This window comes from Cynara cardunculus, assembly GCF_001531365.2.
Source record: "Cynara cardunculus var. scolymus isolate 2C chromosome LG 17, CcrdV1, whole genome shotgun sequence".
NCBI lineage: Eukaryota > Viridiplantae > Streptophyta > Magnoliopsida > Asterales > Asteraceae > Cynara > Cynara cardunculus.
Window position 1 is genome coordinate 2025944 of NC_037544.1, and position 18029 is coordinate 2043972.

At 32.6% G+C, this 18029-nt stretch overlaps 2 protein-coding genes across 2 annotated transcripts; one reads left to right on the top strand and one right to left on the bottom strand.

The window, feature by feature from the left end:
• On the top strand, nucleotides 1–5151 carry LOC112500922 (protein SPA1-RELATED 4-like). The gene is made up of 8 exons (XM_025104539.1): nucleotides 1–49; nucleotides 188–915; nucleotides 1240–1397; nucleotides 2590–3454; nucleotides 3730–3876; nucleotides 3978–4289; nucleotides 4471–4530; nucleotides 4841–5151. The coding sequence occupies exons 2-8, from the start codon at nucleotides 247–249 to the stop codon at nucleotides 5027–5029; spliced, it is 2400 nt and encodes a 799-aa protein (XP_024960307.1). The 5' UTR covers nucleotides 1–49; nucleotides 188–246; the 3' UTR covers nucleotides 5030–5151.
• A 225-nt stretch (nucleotides 5152–5376) lies between these two features.
• On the bottom strand, nucleotides 5377–9833 carry LOC112500877 (beta-glucuronosyltransferase GlcAT14B-like). Its single transcript, XM_025104484.1, has 5 exons — nucleotides 9699–9833; nucleotides 7926–8669; nucleotides 7076–7151; nucleotides 6862–6977; nucleotides 5377–6011 (listed from the first exon to the last, which is right to left on the bottom strand). Exons 2-5 carry the CDS (start codon nucleotides 8521–8523, stop codon nucleotides 5515–5517), a joined length of 1287 nt encoding a protein of 428 aa, XP_024960252.1. The 5' UTR covers nucleotides 8524–8669; nucleotides 9699–9833; the 3' UTR covers nucleotides 5377–5514.
• Nucleotides 9834–18029: the final 8196 nt, after the last annotated feature.

Here is an 18029-nt window from a genome sequence, read left to right on the forward strand (position 1 = left end):
CTGATTCTTGGTTGCAGAAACCTCAAGCTTTCTTCCATGGTGATAACTGGTACTGCTGCTATATATATGTATATGTATATGTACATGTATATGTATATGTGTGTGTGTGTGTGTTTCTTTCCTTTTTAGTATACATATGAATGCTGTTTTCTTTAGATTTAAGGGTTTTCTATTCAAATGTTTTCAGGGCAAAAGGGGTTCTCTAGAATTGGAAATAAAGTCTAGAAATTGTCTCAGAATGGGTGGATGATGATGGAGAACTCATCTGAATTTGGTTGTCAGATATCTGGTAGCTCTACAGGGTTGAATTTTAATAGAAACCCAAGATCAATTCTAACGGGAACTGTTAGATTTTCCGGTGATTCGGATCATGATTCTGGAATACGATTGGATCACGTTAGAACACAGTTTGGTCGCTTTGGGGAGGGTGGTGGTGAAGTTATCCGACCCGTGGAACGTAAAGACGTTAGCTTGAGACAATGGTTGGATGATGGAAAACGAGCTGTGGATGATGTCGAATGTTTGCATATATTCATGCAGATTCTAGAAATTGTGAATTCAGCGCATTCCAAAAAGATTGTTGTTCATAATCTTCGGCCTTCTAGATTTACCATCTCTCCGCTTAATCTTGTGTTGTTTCTAGAATCTGCATCTTGCTCGGATCCAGATTCTGATTCTAGTCGGAATGTGTTGAACATCCAGAAATCTGGTTTTGAAGCACAAAATCACGGAAATGTCTCTGAAACGGTATCAGATTTAGTGAATTTAGAGGAAACGAAAGAAAGAAAACGGTCTTTCCCCGTGAAACAAATACTAGAAATGGAAACCGATTGGTATAGAAGCCCCGAGGAGGCTGCTGGTGATCCAAGTTCTTGTGCTTCTGATGTTTATCGACTAGGGGCACTTCTCTTTGAGGTCTGTATTTACGTCTGGTTCAAATAAGAAGACTAAATATCGTGAGAAGGTAAGAAGTGAAGGTTAAAAGAAAATTCATATGTAAATCATTGAAAAAATACATTTGAAGATTCATATGTGAAGCATTGTCAAATATGTATTTTTTGGATTTTTTTTCCAATGATTCACATATGAATATTCCTTTAATTAACCTTCCCTTATTATCTTCTCACGGTATTTAGTATTCTTATTTAAAACGGTCCTGATTCTAGATTTCTAGATATTGTTGAGTTATATTGTGGGTTAAGTTCTACTATAATTTGTGTGAGCGTATTTCGGTCACAGTTATATTGCACTTGTAGCTCGCCAGATGAGAAGAATGCGTCCATGGCTAGCTTGAGACATCGCGTCTTCCCTCCTCAGTTCCTACTAAAATGGCCAAAAGAAGCGTTATTTTGCCTGTGGTTACTGCATCCCGAGCCCGCTAGTAGACCAAAAATAGAGTGAGTTTCTTTTCGTCAACTTAATTAGGGTTGTTTGATTGGTTTTCCATTAAGTCATATATAGATAAAGCTGGTTGTATGATTGGGAGGATTTTTAATGGATAGAAGGAGCGTGTTTTCTACATGTTTGTAAAAAATTTGGTTTTCTGCATAAAGTTCCACCCAGAAACATACCAAATAAGTCACGTTCTATGTCAATAAGCTACCAAACAGGTGACGAAATAAGTTACGAGTCTCATTAAGCTCATTAATTAAGTTGTTAATAAACAGACCCTTTGAGCAACCTAACAACACTCTTTAGGCCATGTTTGACAACCATAAACTAGCTTATTTTTGAGCTTATTGAAAAAGCATTGTTTGGTTAGTTATAAGTTATTTCAAGCAGAGTTTCAATAAGCTCTAGCGGCATTTTTCTACCATTTTCCAAATATGCACCTCATATTTTTCCAGTTAATTTATCAATACGTCTTTTTTGATCATTTTACGTTGTCATATAGCTTATCAATCAACTTTTACCAATTATGAAAAGTTTATAAGCTAACAACTAGGGGTGCTCACGGCCCGGGTTGATCGGTTTGGAGCCGTTTTAACAACCCAACCCAATGTTGACGGTTTGAAAATTTTCAACCCAAACAAAAGTTCAACCCAACCCAACCCGTTCGGATTGATCGGGTTGTGTTTAAATAATGTAAAATCACATAAAAATAAATGAAACTTTCCTTTGAAATACGACCGACCAYTCAAKATAATATGCAAGTTCATCAAATATTTAGATATTACAATAAAAATGTTTAAACCAAATGATAATACATCAATCAACAACAATAGTTTTAGACGTTTCCAACCTCGATGCTTTCGCTTTCTTGACGTTGAGGTCGGTCATGTCATGATTGTCATCTACAATTCAAAGCTAAAGCTAAGGTCGGGTTCATCGGGTTGGTCGGGTTTTTTTGGGCCTGACCCAATTCCAACCCAATAAGGTCGGGTTGGCTAATTTTTTTTATCGATCATGCATCGGGTTACCTCGGGTTGGGGTTTTTTTTAAAAATTCGGGTTGGGTTGGTCGGGTTCATCGGGTTTTTGAGCACCCCTACTAACAACTAACTTTTCAGCTAATAACGAGTTTGTCAGTTAGTTTTTCCAAAACGTAAAACGCATGTTTTCGTGCTAATAGTATCTTATCTACTATCAGTGAAGTGTTGCAAAGCGAGTTTCTTACCGAACTTAGAGACAACTTAGATCAACGAGTAGCGGCGATAGAACTTCAACAAAGGATTCACGATCACGAGTTATTGCAGGAATTTCTTCTAATTATGCAACGACGCAAACTGGAAGCCGCAAATAATTTGCATAGTATCGTTTCCGTTCTAACTTCAGATTTGGAAGAAGTCGTAAAATTGCAATCATCTATTACCAAAAAATCTGGATCAACTTCAGATCTTCGAGATCCCCCTTTAGATTTTCCTTCTAACAATGATTCTGCAAGTTCAGGATCAAGAAAACGCATCCGATCGGTCATTCAGACCCATAATTCTGAAGAATCTAACGTTCAACAAGACGGCTTTCAGAAATCCGAAAATCTAGAAAACGCCATCTCGAAAACTCCTAGATTGATGAGTAACTTTCGGAAACTAGAATCTGCGTACTTTTTAACTAGGCGCAGGGCTTTCAAACCAGAAAGAAGTTCGGCTAATGGTTTTTCGTCAAGAGAGCGGTTAGCGGGACGGCAAACTCGATGGATAGATTCGTTCTTGGATGGATTACGCAAGTATCTATCTTTTAATAAACTGAAAGTGAAGGCGGATTTGAAACAAGCCGATCTTTTGAGTTCTTCTAATCATGTATGCTCTTTGAGTTTTGATCGCGATGGAGAATTCTTTGCAACGGGCATGAATAAAAAGATTAAAGTTTTTGAATATGATTCGATCTTGAACGGAAATCGTGACGTTCAATACCCGATTGTTGAAATGGCGAGTAGATCGAAGCTCAGTAGTGTATGTTGGAACCGATATATTAAAGGTCAGATTGCTTCGAGTAATTTCGAAGGCGTAGTACAGGTACATAAAGCTAGTTTCTTTTTTGAGCTTATTGATTGAAAAGCCTTGTTCGGTTTGCCATTGGTTTTATAAAAAGTTATTTCAAGTAGCGTTTCAATAAGGTCCGAGACAGAGACGAACCTAGTATAGTGTGCCACTGTATTATTCCTCCGTCGAAACGTAAAAATTTGGAAAATCTGTTCGAGATGTTCTTAACCAACAGCTAGTCTATCAGCTAATTTATCAAACATAGCTTAACTGTAAGAACATCAATCGCTCATTTGGAAAGTTTTCAGATATGGGATGTTACACGAAATCAAGCGATTACGGAAATGAGAGAGCACGAGAGGCGTACATGGTCCGTGGACTTCTCATCAGCCGATCCCACTTTGCTGGCCAGCGGAAGCGATGATGGTTCCGTTAAGCTCTGGAATATCAATCAGGCAAACTAAACGTTAAACGTACTGCAATTATCGGATTATTATAAACGTCTAGATTAACATCTGGACGGATAATAACTAGTTCTTTTTTATTTCTAATGCAGGGAGTAAGCGTATGTACCATTAAGACAAACGCTAACGTCTGTTGTGTTCAGTTCCCTTCCGATACCGGTAACTCACTCGCTTTCGGTTCTGCTGATCATAGAATCTATTTCTACGATCTTAGAAATCCAAGCGGACCGCTTTACACGTTGGTTGGACATGAAAGAACCGTTAGTTATGTCAGATTTCTAGATTCGACAACTCTGGTATCATCGTCAACGGATAACACGTTGAAGCTTTGGGATTTGTCGGAATGTTCGTCCGAAGTTCTCGATAGTCCGCTTCAGTCGTTCACGGGCCACACGAATCTAAAAGTAAGTTTATTTTTGTTTTCCATTCTGACTGTGAGAATATGCGGAATCTTGTTAAATTACTCTCCAAAACCACCATTCAGAAAAGAAGACAAGGTTCCAACATATACCGAGGAGAAATGATCCAAGTCTAGCAGATGTGGGATCCAACACTGACAATCTTGTTTTCTGTTATTTTCTCCAGAACTTTGTTGGGTTATCTGTATCTGAGGGTTATATCGCTACCGGTTCAGAAACAAACGAGGTACTTACGATCCTTGGTGAACCAGGGTCGTCCAATTTTAGACATTTATCAGTTTACAAAAACAGACAGTAGTCTTATTGATTTTGTTTTTAGAATTTTGCACCACATCTTATCAATAAGAAATGAAATAAGACTTCAGAAGTAAATATTTGTTATAAGTTTTACAGAAACAAAGAGTCTTATTGATTCTGCTTTCGGACTTTAGCACCACCTCTTATCAATAAGAAGTGATTCAAAGGCTTCAGAGTTCAGCACCTCTTACAAAACAAACAACACCTGAAAGTTGAAATGATTCTAAACATGTTTGCAGGTTTTCATCTACCACAAAGCTTTCCCTATGCCGACATTGGCGTACAAATTCAACACGATTGATCCGATTTCTGGAGATGAAGTGGATGACACCGAACAATTTGTGTCGTCCGTTTGTTGGCGAAATCAGACCTCGAGTTTGGTTGCTGCAAATTCTATGGGAGATGTCAAGCTCTTAGAGATGGTTTAGTCAGAAAAAAAGCATGTAGGATTAGAAAATTTCCTGTAAATATATGATTACAGTTGATGTTACCATCATACCAGTAAAATTCAAATGAAAACCAACTAGTTTATGTATTATTCACTATGAATAGTCTTTAATAATCATGAATACCATATATATTCATCATGAATATAAATGGTATTCATTATGAATATACATGGAAATCATAATGAATTCGCGTATTTTCATCATGAAAACACCAATCTTACACATATTTTTGTTACTGATAGATCAATTCTGTAGTACCAAATGCACATTTTTACTTCTTGAAATCACACATCAAATTCCACAGATAGAATATATTCATATATGAATAAACAACAAAAACGCAGTCCCAACGAGAGAAGGTTGGGGCTGCAGATAGAATATATTCAAGTACTCCACAAGCAAAAATGCTATAATGTATGATCGAAACTACTACAAATCTTCTATCTCAAAATAAAGAATATAACCTATCGACATTGATTTCCCTTTTCGGCTGATTGAATCAGCTTCTTTAAAAGTCTTCGGAGTCGTTTAGCTCCTGGACCCGGTTTAATCCGTGTGGGTTTCCCGACCTTAGAACACAAAGGGTCCCCTTTGCACCATCCACCTGGGGTGAAGCTCCCATTTTTTCGGTGAAGTAAGTGGTTATCAATTCTATCCAAAACCCAAGTATCTTGATCGAATTTACGTGCAAAAGCGGCCCCGCTTTTAATCATTTTACCGGTGTCGTTTATATTGAGGACGTGAGGATGCTGTTTTGGAGGGTTGTCCCAAGAAATAAAGTGCATATCATGGTTAACAACCGTAGGAATGAATTCTGGAACGTTGCATACGACCGTCTGAAAATAACCTTCGGGTGAGGATACGAAATTGGTGTAGTACATGAGGAGAGTCCGTGGAAGATTATCCCAACCCCATATGCAATACTCTACAAACGAACGTGATAAAACCATCCAAGCCGATCCTGCAAAAATCGACTTTTTTTCAATAATTGCCCAAAAAAATTCCCGAATGGAGCCTGATTTCAACTGTAAAACCGGACTACGAGGAGGGGCAGGTTCAAATGAGAACCGCAAATATCTTGAGAACCGCAGAACCAACTATTCGTTAATTATTCATGATGAATAACACGAATGATGAAAATGCATGATATGAATAATACTAACGAATATGGGTTATTCATTCACGAATATGGCTCCCACGTTCTCAGAATATATACGGCTCTCATCTGAAACGGGCCACTCTGCAAGGATGCCAACCTCCTTACCCATTAAGCCAATGCTGAAGGGGCTACCTCAAAAGACATGTTGCCATTATAAATCCACTTTCTTTCCCGGAACTCATGAAACAGAATCGACCCAACCCCAGAAATAAGATCAATAGTTCCAACACTTAAATCATATACTACTTGGTTTTTGGTTGCAAACCGACCATTGTGCTTGCGAAAACAGAAAGAGAACACTGCCCTTGGCAAAAAAAAAGCGATTTTGCATTCACGCATCACAACCGTTGCTTCAAAACGATTTTAGATGATAGCAGATGGTTAAAGATTTGCATTTGTCAATAAAGCAAACGTGAAATCAGGGGTTGGTTCAAATGAGAACCGTAAATATTATGAGAACCTAGGAATCAACTATTCATGTTTTATTCACGATAAATAATCATGAACATTCACGGTTATTTGTTATGAATAATACATGAAATAGTTGGTTCCCATGTTCTCAAAATATTTGTAGTTCTCATTCTCTGTGAAATTATTTAACATTTATATAACAATCCGCGAAAGAAAACATTGGGGCGAAAGCGAAACTTACCAGTGAACAATTTAAAGGCTGTGGGCAGAGGTCTATTTGGTTGCACCCAAAAGATATCAGATTTCTTATTCTCGTATAGTCCTGGATCAACCATCAACGGCATCGCTCTTTGATCCCTGCGTATGCAAATAGATTCAGTTTCTAATAGTTGCAAATTTGTATACGTCGAAGTGTGTGTGTGTGTGTGTGTGTGTGTGAGATTGATGGAGCTTACTCCTTCCATCCCAGTTGACTTGTATGCTCGATAAAATTCCATTCTCGCTTCAGACCACGAAAAGTAGAAATGAGATCTGCAAAAACGTTCAAGAAATCAATCGATTTTGTTCCAAGCAGTTGACTTTATATCATTTGGGAGTGTTTCCTTTTGCAAATTGGCAAACCTGTGAAGCTATCTTGAAAAGAATACAAAAATAGAAGTAAAATAACACAATGATTTGCCATAAGTTATAAGAATCTACGGGCTGGTTCAAATGAGAACCGTGAATATTTTGAGAATTTGAGAACTAACTATTCATGCTTTATTCATGATGAATATTGTGATTGATATTCAATATAATAATGAAAACACATGATATTCATGATGAATAATATTCATGATTATTCAGGGTTATTCATCATGAATAACAAATGAAATAGTTGGTTGCCAGGTTCTCAGAATATTTATGGTTCTCATGAGAACTTTCCTCCAAGAATCTAAATGTAGAGGAAAGTTTTGTAGAGGAAAGTTTGGTTGAGAACTGGTTTTCCGTTGAGAACTTGGGAACCGCCACAGTGTGCCACGTGTCCTTCTTCAGGATGAATATTCATCATGAATAACACATTCATGATAAATATCAACGTGTTATTCATCATGAATCACATTCATGATGAATAACACGTTACTATTTCCTTATGAATATGGCACATGTCGGACTGTTGGCGATCCCCCCCCCCTTCGTAACGGAAATGATGTTCCTAGTGCAAACATGCCCCTCTAAATGCAAAAATAATCATCCTACTCGACATCTTTTGTCAAAACGGTTTGTTTGCAAGAAGTAAGACGGTTTGAAACGTTAATCACTAACCATCTTGAGTCACGAGAGGATAATCGGAGGCACTGAGGTTTATAAACCAATCCCAATCTTTATTCCTCTTAAGAAGAATGGCGCAAGCATGAAGAGTGTTCGACACCATTGTGGGCCCTCTATACGTTACCATATTCGCTTTTGTGATCATATAAACATTCCCGACCGTAGCAAACATGGGATCTTTTTCAACTCGTGATGCAAGCTCCATTCGCTCTTGAGGTTCCGATTCAAGATCAAGATGAAGAATGTAATGGTTCCATGGATGATACAATGCTCTAAGTGTCCTCCAAAGCTTATTTAAGTCCCCTTTGGATCCCGAAATCAAATAGGCGAAACGAGGGGTGGATGAACGAGGTGCGGAAGGAGGAGGGGGAGGAGATTTGATCTTTTCTTCGGCAAAATGTGGGATCGTTAGATTTGAGGCGGTGCGAGAGTTGAATAACGGGAAAAACGAATTGAATTTGTACAACGGAGGAAGGAGGCCCATATTGAAACAAGTTGCAAAGAGGAATAAACATACAATCGAAGTTATAGCAAGCGGGAATGCCCATCTTTTTTCGGTATGAAAAGACTTGATTTCTTTTAGTCTTATCATGATCTATATGTTTATCTCTATCGTGTTTTCTTGAATCTTGATCGAAAACACCCTCCCCCCTCCTCGAAAACCCGAGTTTCTTCTTCAAGAACCGGTCTCAAAAGATCCTCGGAATTCAGAAATCAATTGTGGCAGTCCATTGAAGGCTGTTGAACGGAAAAAAAAACAAGAAAACCGGTTTATTTTTCATGTTTATATGCATAAATTCGATCGATAAAGAAACAAGACATGATTTCATAACAGAGATCAAACAAAATAAACAGCAACCATATGAGACCAGATAAAAAAACCCACATAAGGAGCTAATTCACATGTGAATCTTCATTCATAACCAAAGAAACGAACAGTTTTGTGGATATAATCAAATTTATACAATCCTTGATGCAAAAACCCACATATTGAGCTAATTCACATGTGAATCTTAAATCACAATAGAAGTCAACAGTTTTGTGTGTGTAATCAAATCTATACAATCCAAGTTGGGAAGCAACGGTTGGAGAAAGGTAATCACTCATTCTTAAAACCAGCGTTTTTAAGGCCAAAGAGTTGGCGGAAAAAGGGGGACATACAACCTTGGCAAGTACGTCGTTTCGCAGAATATATGACTCGTTAAAATTGGAACCGACACAATTCGCAGAGGCGAAAAAAGGAAAGAGAGGGATGGGCCTAGATGCAAAAACCAACATAGTGAGCTAATTCACATGTGAATCTTAAATCAAAATCAAAGAAACGAACACTTTTGTGTATGTAATCAAATTTATACAATCCTAGATGCAAAAACCAGCATATTGAGCTAATTCACATGTGAATCTTATCAAAAAACAAACAGTTTTCTGTATGGGATCAAATTCATACAATCCTAGAGGCAAAAAACCTAGCATACAGATCGAAAATCAAATCAAATCAAACCCATAACAAACAAAATGCCAACACTCAAATCACTGATTTCAAATCTTCAAACGAGATTACAATCTACTCGACAACAAATCGCATCTCAAAACCACGGAATCAGAGATCAAAGCTCAAGAACAACCGAACCCAGAAACACATCCATCAGATTTCAACACGAAAATCGATTAAAACAAAAACATATCAACAAAAACGATCAAACACCCATCACATATGAATCAAAACCCAATTCAAAATTTCAAAAAAAAAAAAAGCAATGAAATCACCTTGTTTGAATCCGTTGGTTGAGTGCGGGCATCCACGTTCAAGGGAATAATGAGAAAAGCAAGAACAGTGAAGAATCAATTGATGGGAGAGAGAAGAACAAATTGTAAATTGGTTTGATTTGATTTGTACTATTTTTTTTTGTTTTCTTTGAATCTTCATGGTATTGTTTTTGTTGGGTGAAGATTAATTTTTTATAAATTTATTAAATATTATTTAAAAAAAAATCCTGTTTTTTGATGTGAATGGTAAATGATGCTCAAATCGACACGACATCACAAAATTTGCTGTTTTTTGTTGCACAAATCATTTGTTTTGCTAAAAGAAAATGGTTTTATGGTTCTCTTTTTTACTTGAATCGATTAACAAAAAGAGAGCATTCATGGGAGGTCTTTATAATTTTCCATTTTTTAATTTTTTAATTTTCTATGTTCAAATAAGTGTCTATATTAAAATAGAGCAAATTACATGAAAAAGTAATGTATTTTAACTTGATTTCTATTTTAGGTAATGTAATTTCAAAACTTCGATTTTGGTACCTATGATGTAAAATTTTAAACATTTAAGTATCCGGGTAACCGGTTGAAGAATTAATCGGTTACCATGCTGATATGGCGAATGATGTGGTATCCAACTTAGTGTTAAGATAATTATGTTGATATCACCCGCCATATCAGCATGATAACTGGTTACCCGAGTACTTAAATGTTTACAACTTTACATCTTATGTACCAAAAATGAAAGTTTTGAAAGTAAGTTACCTAAAATAGGAATCAAGTTAAAGTAAGTTACATTTTCATACAATTTGTCCAATAAAATAAGACATGATTTTAGAAACTCTTCAAATTTAGAGATCTCTTCAAAAAATGATAATTCTTATATAAACCGTACCAATTTAATTGGTATCAATTCAGTTGGTATCATCCTAATTGATTGACAGTATTGTATCAACTATCTAAACTTGGTTGGTATGTTATATTATAAATCATGTACCACAGTAATATAATACTGACTTGTTTTTATTTTAAATTTTAATATGTTCTTATTTTCAATTAGATTATTAATGAATAGTTGTATTATTTGAAAATTATTTGAATGTTTGTATATTTAGTGAGAAGTGGTATCACAAGTATCAGCATGTTATTTGGATACTCGATGATTTTAGTGCATCTAAATCTAGTTGGTAAAGATGTTAATATAAATACATTTGTAACTTCAACTTTTAATTGCTACAAAACCGTACCAACCACAAAAAAGTTGGTACCGAACATAGTTGGTTTAAACATGGTATAAAGTTTTATGTACCAATTATAACTGATCAGTACATGATATTTGAAAAGAAAAAAAAAACATATAAATATTATTAAAAAAAATTGAATAGGTAAAATATTATATCTAGTGTCAGTTAAGAGTAGATCCATCAGCTATGTTAAAATAGATATTTTAGAAAGTATAAATGTTTTTGTTCAAACAATTATATGTTATAATATTTATACTATATTATAAAGCATTTGACAAAAACTCTTAAAATTATTTTTTATGTATGAAGTACTGTTTATTGATGCATATTACTTAAAATTCAATATTACAAATAATTTTGCATAAGTACAACTTATTAAAACTCTATTTATAGATTCGTGTAACTAACTACAGATAAACATAATCAAATACATGATAAACATTCATTTTGAATGTAGAAAATGTAAATTATAATTAAGACAATCATTGAAATCTAACAAAATGTTTAATTATTATCTTTATAAAAAAATCATATTAATAAACCAAAAAAATTACTTTGTTATTAAATGTAAAGTAATGTATAATACAAAATTGAATTAATGAAGTTACACCAAAAAACGAGAACTATTAAATAGTTAATTTGATACTAATATCGAATTATTATTTTTTAGTTTTTATGTTATCTTCAAATTAATATTGCATTCAAAAATAAAACTATTATCGTTTTCTCAAAACCACATAAAATCGTATTATATCGATAGGACATAATAAAAACTAAACATTAAAACGGACATTTATCTGCTGCATTGCGCGAATACCCTTATAATACAAACGAAGAGAATGAAAATCTCTAAATTTAAATAAATCTCTATAAACTAATTATTTAGGAAGGAAAAAAGATTATTTAATTTATTCCCATATATTGAAATTAAATGTTTAGAAAATAAATAATATTTATTAAATATTTTAACAGTATAATCAATGTTAAAATAATTAAAATAAAGTTATTGTTGGAATTATATATAATTTTATTTTAATATATTGACTTTTAATACCGTATTTCAGAACATCTCCAATATGTATTCTATAATTTAATTTCGAGATTTCTTATTATTAAAAATAAATTAAAATATTATTCGAGTTTTGAAGATTTTTACATTATCTTATCTCTTTATTCTATTTATCAATAAGATCTTTAAAACTATAACTTTATTTATTTAAATTGTATTAATATATAAAAATCAAATGTAATAAATATCATCATTAACTTTTTTAATAAAACTTTAAAATTATTAAAATTCATGACTTCCACCGTATTGACAGTTACACAAACTAGTCTAGATCAACGTATTCCTTTTTTCAATAAGTACGGCGAGTCTGCCAATTTTTCCGACATGGTGGGCCCACCGTACATAGAGCTCACCACCTAATAAAATAATGGCACAATTTTCACTTTTAACCCTTCGTTTTTTGTTCTCTTTCGAATTTAATGGTTCCACAGAAGCCGTTCTTATTTTCATCTGGGGTCCGGTTCAAATAAAAGCGTTGGAACATAACCGCAAATTTTGTTTGGTCGAACATGGAATTGTTTCTCAATATTTTTCTATATGAAACATGAATACCTTATCAAATAAATGTCAGTTTAGACAGTCTGCTAGAACTGGTCAACAAAGTGGATAGAGTGACCAGTTCCAAGAAAACCCACTAAAACGATATTTTTTTATGGTTATTATTGTTATGATCGACTATGAATTTAATACTGTTTTGGATTGGTGGTTTGACCAAAACTCCACATGTTTTGATGCCATATGGACATAACTCATAACACAAATGAAATAACCTTATCTGTAACAAAAAAACAAAAAAAATACTTTAGGGACGTTTCAATCTCTTTAGTGGTTTTGTTACACCCAAAAATTTTGATTACATTGCATAAATGAGATAACAGATAATATATGTTAAGAACAAAATGAGCTAAATCTGAAACGATTAACAATCTGAAACTAAACCTAAACCATTAATAATTTGAACATGAAGGGGATGTTTGTCAATTGCTGAATGGTTTAGTACATAATGATTAAGAGGCTCTCATGATATAATGCAAAATGAAATATAATTGTTTGATAATTGTGTACAATAAAATTAGGGCTCTTAATGGTTAAAGGAAATCCAAGATACAAAATCATTCAAGTGGTTTCAGAACCATTAAGAGACATTTTTTTTTTTTTGCCAAACAAGATTCACCTCTTAATGATTCAAGAGGTTGCCTCTTAATGGAACTATTAAGAGGTAAACAAACAACCCTGAAGTCAATGAATTAATGGTTTGAATCTAAATAAGTTCAACTATAGTTTTACACATGTCGATAAGAAGACCCTAAACACATGTAAATTTGGGCCCCAAAATTTCTGGGGCCCTGTTCAAAATCTCATATTTAACATGTTAAAGAACAATCCTGAAAAACTTTATCAGTAATTGGCAGTACGTATAAATTCATTTCGCTAACGAAGATAACATACTGAACGACTGAAGGTATTAAAATGCAAATTTATGAAATGGAAGGAGATGTTTGTCAAAAGTGGATATTTTAAAGGGTATAAAATGAAATTTTGGATTACATGTCAATTCCAAAATGGGCCCAACCCCAAGCTCCCAACTACCTTACACCTTCCACCTTCCACCTTGCAACACCAAGAGGTCTATTTTTCACCTTATTTTTTTTAATTAAAAGAAAAAAAATTATAAAATATTACAATATTTAATTTCGAAAATATGTTTTAATAAATATATTTAATTATTATGCAAAAATCTAAAATTTTATCTGATTCGATGGTTTTTTATCAGATAATTTTTAATAATGTGTCATACTCGTTATGTCATCATCATCTGTATTTTTCTTAGATGCCAAAATTTCCCGGATCCACATGCATCTTTAAGGCGACGTACCAAACCTTACCAACATCACCTTTTCGACTTATTCACATTTACTTTATTTTCTTTCCTTTCCCACTATCACAAGGAACGTGTCATTATTTCTTCAAAGAATAGTCTATAGTAGAGATGGCCAAACATTGGTGTTGACCTAGGTCGGGACATACCCAGATCAGTCAATTCAAAACTGGGTCGGTTATCGTCCCGACCAAAAATTCTAGACCCGATAAACAGTGTTGATCTTGTCGCCCCTCTTCCGAATCCTGCCCCGTAAGCAGGGTGGTTTTAAAAAATATTTCCGTATTCATATAGAGAAAAACAATATTATATATAACCAGTATCATTCCAAATAGTCATCTCTGATTTGTACTTTGTAGTAATAATTTTATCACATGTCCGGTTTGGGCATTTGGGTTGGGCCCAAATGGACTAGATCATATAGATCGAAGCATAAAGTCCTCATTCCAGATCAAGCTTGACAGTTGATCTTTTCCCGATAAGATAGAGTTTGGGCTTAACCAAGAATGATTTGGGTTCGACCTATATTGGTGTGGAGTCCGGACTGTATAAAGATCGTCTGATTCTTGTCCCTTTTCTAAGTGGACCTAGCCAACAACATAGACCAAACCTATTTTGTACCGAGCCAGATAACTGTTATATGTTTTGATTTTTACCCTGTTAGATGTAGACTGGTTTTAGTTTTTCGAACCAAACTAGGGCTAGTTGACATGAAACTTTACTATATATTTATGTACAACTCGTAGTTTACGAAATTTGAAACTCAAAAACTCGTGGAAATTCCATTGATTATTTTTAGTTTTATATAAATTAAAATAAAATTAAGGGGTTGCTTATGAAATACTGGAAAAGAGTCATTACTTTTTTTTTATTTTATTAGTTAACATTTTTTGTCATCAAAATGGATTGTTGGTAAACATCTCTTACTCAGTAACTGTTAACTAGGTAAAAGCCTTCTCGTTCACTTATTGGGTAAGTTGTTCGGTCCTTGGTATGCCTCTGTCTGTTATGAGTAAGATTCTCGTTCATTACCATACTTACTTGGTGAAATAAATGACATCTGATAAGTACTTAGTCCCTAAACATATAATTATTAAGTATGCGTAGAGAGGCGAAAAATCATGTGAAAAGTAAAGTTATGGTGTCAAACGTAAGAAATAAATGATCATTTTTAATCTCATGCTCATCTATGAATTACAATAAAAAAAAAATTGATTTGGTGTATCTTAGTGCACCTCACTCGTATTGACATTTAATTATGATTGATTTAAAGATAAATGTCTCTTCTTACGCTTCTCGTTATAACTTCACCTCATTGTGATGTGATGTGATAATGATTGATAGTCCAAATAATGGGCCTATTCTTTACAGTCCAATAAGTATACAACATTACAAGCATGGGCCGGCCCAACTTAACCATTTGTTTCTACGCAATAATAATTAAATTTATTTTCATTTTTATAAAAATTAATTTTTATTATTTTTAAATTCAATATTTACCTTTATTTATTTCTAATATTCGTTTTTATAAAACCAAATAATGTTTTATAACGATAACCAATCAGTCGTTCAGTGCATCTAATTACATTATCAAAATATTCAATATCTTTTATAATATATTATTTATTTTTTATACATTTAATTTTAAAAATTCCCGTTGATATAATGAACAAAAAACGAGGTCTCTTTCATAAGTAATTATTTTTGCCAAATTTGGAGAATTTCACACTCTATTTTACCTGCTTTCTCTATTTTAGAAAAGTTTCTGAAAAAACTACTTAAACAAAATTACCAAAATCTCTATTTTAAAGAATGGATAAATTAAATGAAAAAATAATGTACTTTAACTTTATTCTTATTTTGAGAAACGTACTTTCAAAAGTTTTATTTTAATACATAAGATGTAAAGTTTTAAACATTTAAGTACATGGGTAACTGGTTGAAGCATTAACCATGCTGATGATGAAATGAAATTGGGTTGAATAACAAATAATACTGAGTTGAATAACACATCACTTGCCATATCAGCATGGTAACCGGTTATAATGCTTCAACCACTTACCCAAATACTTAAATATTTAAAATTTTATATCTTAAATATCAAAATAAAAGTTTTAAAAAATAAAAATTTTAAAAATACGTTATCTCAAATAAAAATCAAGTTAATAAAGATTATTAAAATAATGTGAATACCTAAAAATACCAAGAAAATATATTTTTTTTATTTGCAAAGGTCAAAATAGGCATGCCAAATTGGCAACTGTTGTTGGTGACTAACGAGTGGTTCATTTACACGTAGTGCTAGGCTTCATGGGTTAGCCTACACCTACCCTCACCCGATATCCACCACCAAGGACAAACATGTCATTTTATATTCTCATTTTAATATTAAAAAATATAAATATATTGTAATCTTACTACTTTTTTAAATGGTTTTTTAGTTTTTTATTGATAAACAGCGAACATTTTTTAATTATTATTTTAGTAATTATTTATGTGATTATATTTAAATATTATTATTCAGAAATAAAAAAATAAAATAACGTGTGGACTGCAGGGGCATATATGTAAATTTTGTGGAAGCGGGGTAAATGTGGAAATTTGAGTGGTGGGTCTCGTTATCATCGAAGAGGATGGTGACCGGATCCACACGATATTCATTTCACAACACGTGTTCTTCGAGTTACTCCACTTCTTATTTTTTTCCTTTTTATTTTATTTTCCATTTTAATAAATAAAACATTAATTTATAATAAATATATGTAAATATTCATTTTCATTTAGTGATTAATTTTTTTGGAAAATCAAAAATAAATTAAAATACACGTATTGTAATTCATATTTAATTTAATATAATAATAAATGGTTTTTCTCCATTTAATATAATAAATGTTTGATCTTACACATTTAACGCTCACTAATAATTCATGTAATAACTTATAACATATTATTGATGAAAAAAATTGAATGAGAGTTTAAAATTCAATATATTTAAAATCCAACATATTTAAACGAATTCAGAAAAGTGTTCGATTTATACCAAGAACAAATAATCAAGAGATCGAGAACGAAACTGAGAGTTCTAGAGCAATTGAATGAGAGATGAAAGAAAAAACTATTAATAACTCATTATGAATATCAGTTTGAATCTCATATTGAAGGATGGGGATAAGACATAAATGTATGAGAGGGTGAATATATGAATGAAAAGTGTCAAAAATATCTTGGGAACGTGAAAAGAAAATGTAATAATGTTAATTGGTAACTTGCATTATATGTTATTTTAATTGTAGACTAAGATATTTTAAGATTGAATGCATAAAGTAGTAGCACTTAATGCATTACGAGTTGTTTTTAATACTTTTAAGATTTTGTGCATAAATGTATAGTACTTTGTGCATTAAATATTGTTATTAAGACTTTTGATAAATCTAGTTTATAAGGTAGTATAGATAGCTTTTAAGAGACAATTTCTGAATTATTAAAAGATGAATCTTGTTTGGCAAAACAAAAGTCTGTCTCTTAATGGTTCCAAAATCTCTGAATGATTTTGTATCTTGAGTCTCCTTTAATCATTCAGCGTTCTAATTTCGTTATAAACAATTATCAAACAATTATATTTTATTTTGCACTATATTATGAGAGTCTCTTAATCATTCTGATCACTTAATCATTTGCACCAAACTATTCAGCAACTACCAAACAGCCCTAATTGTGTAAAATTAAAATAAAATTTGTTTGTCTAAAATGGATTTTTTTGATAAAATTGTTATTTATATTATTGTAACTGTAAAATGTTTAAGAATTAAAATAATTTTATAGTTTAATTAAGAGGCAATATCTGAATCGTTAAGAGGTGAATCTTGTTTGGTAAAAAAATGTTTGTCTCTTAATAATTTTAAAACCCTCTGAATGATTTTGTATCATGGGTTTCCTTTAACCATTAAGCGCTTTAATTTCGTTGTAAATAAGTACCAAACAATTATATTTTATTTTGCATTATATCATTACAGTCTCTAAATGTTTTTTGTCTTATATCTTGAAAATGTATATTTTCTTTTAATTCATAAATAATAAAATACATATTAAAATATATAACATACCATAAAAAATATAATTTATTAATAATTATATATTAATTAAAT

What these genes read in the sequence shown, in the direction of transcription:
- LOC112500922 (XM_025104539.1), top strand. Translation starts at nt 247, where the DNA reads ATGATGATGGAGAACTCATCTGAATTTGGTTGTCAGATATCTGGTAGC. An exon ending in GCTAGTAGACCAAAAATAGA is followed by an intron (nt 1,398 to 2,589) that starts GTGAGTTTCTTT and finishes ATCTACTATCAG; the next exon opens with TGAAGTGTTGCAAAGCGAGT. An exon ending in AGCTCTGGAATATCAATCAG is followed by an intron (nt 3,877 to 3,977) that starts GCAAACTAAACG and finishes TTTCTAATGCAG; the next exon opens with GGAGTAAGCGTATGTACCAT.
- LOC112500877 (XM_025104484.1), bottom strand. Translation starts at nt 8,523, where the DNA reads ATGATAAGACTAAAAGAAATCAAGTCTTTTCATACCGAAAAAAGATGG. An exon ending in AGTCAACTGGGATGGAAGGA is followed by an intron (nt 6,978 to 7,075) that starts GTAAGCTCCATC and finishes TTGCATACGCAG; the next exon opens with GGATCAAAGAGCGATGCCGT. An exon ending in AGCCTTTAAATTGTTCACTG is followed by an intron (nt 6,012 to 6,861) that starts GTAAGTTTCGCT and finishes CGATTTTTGCAG; the next exon opens with GATCGGCTTGGATGGTTTTA.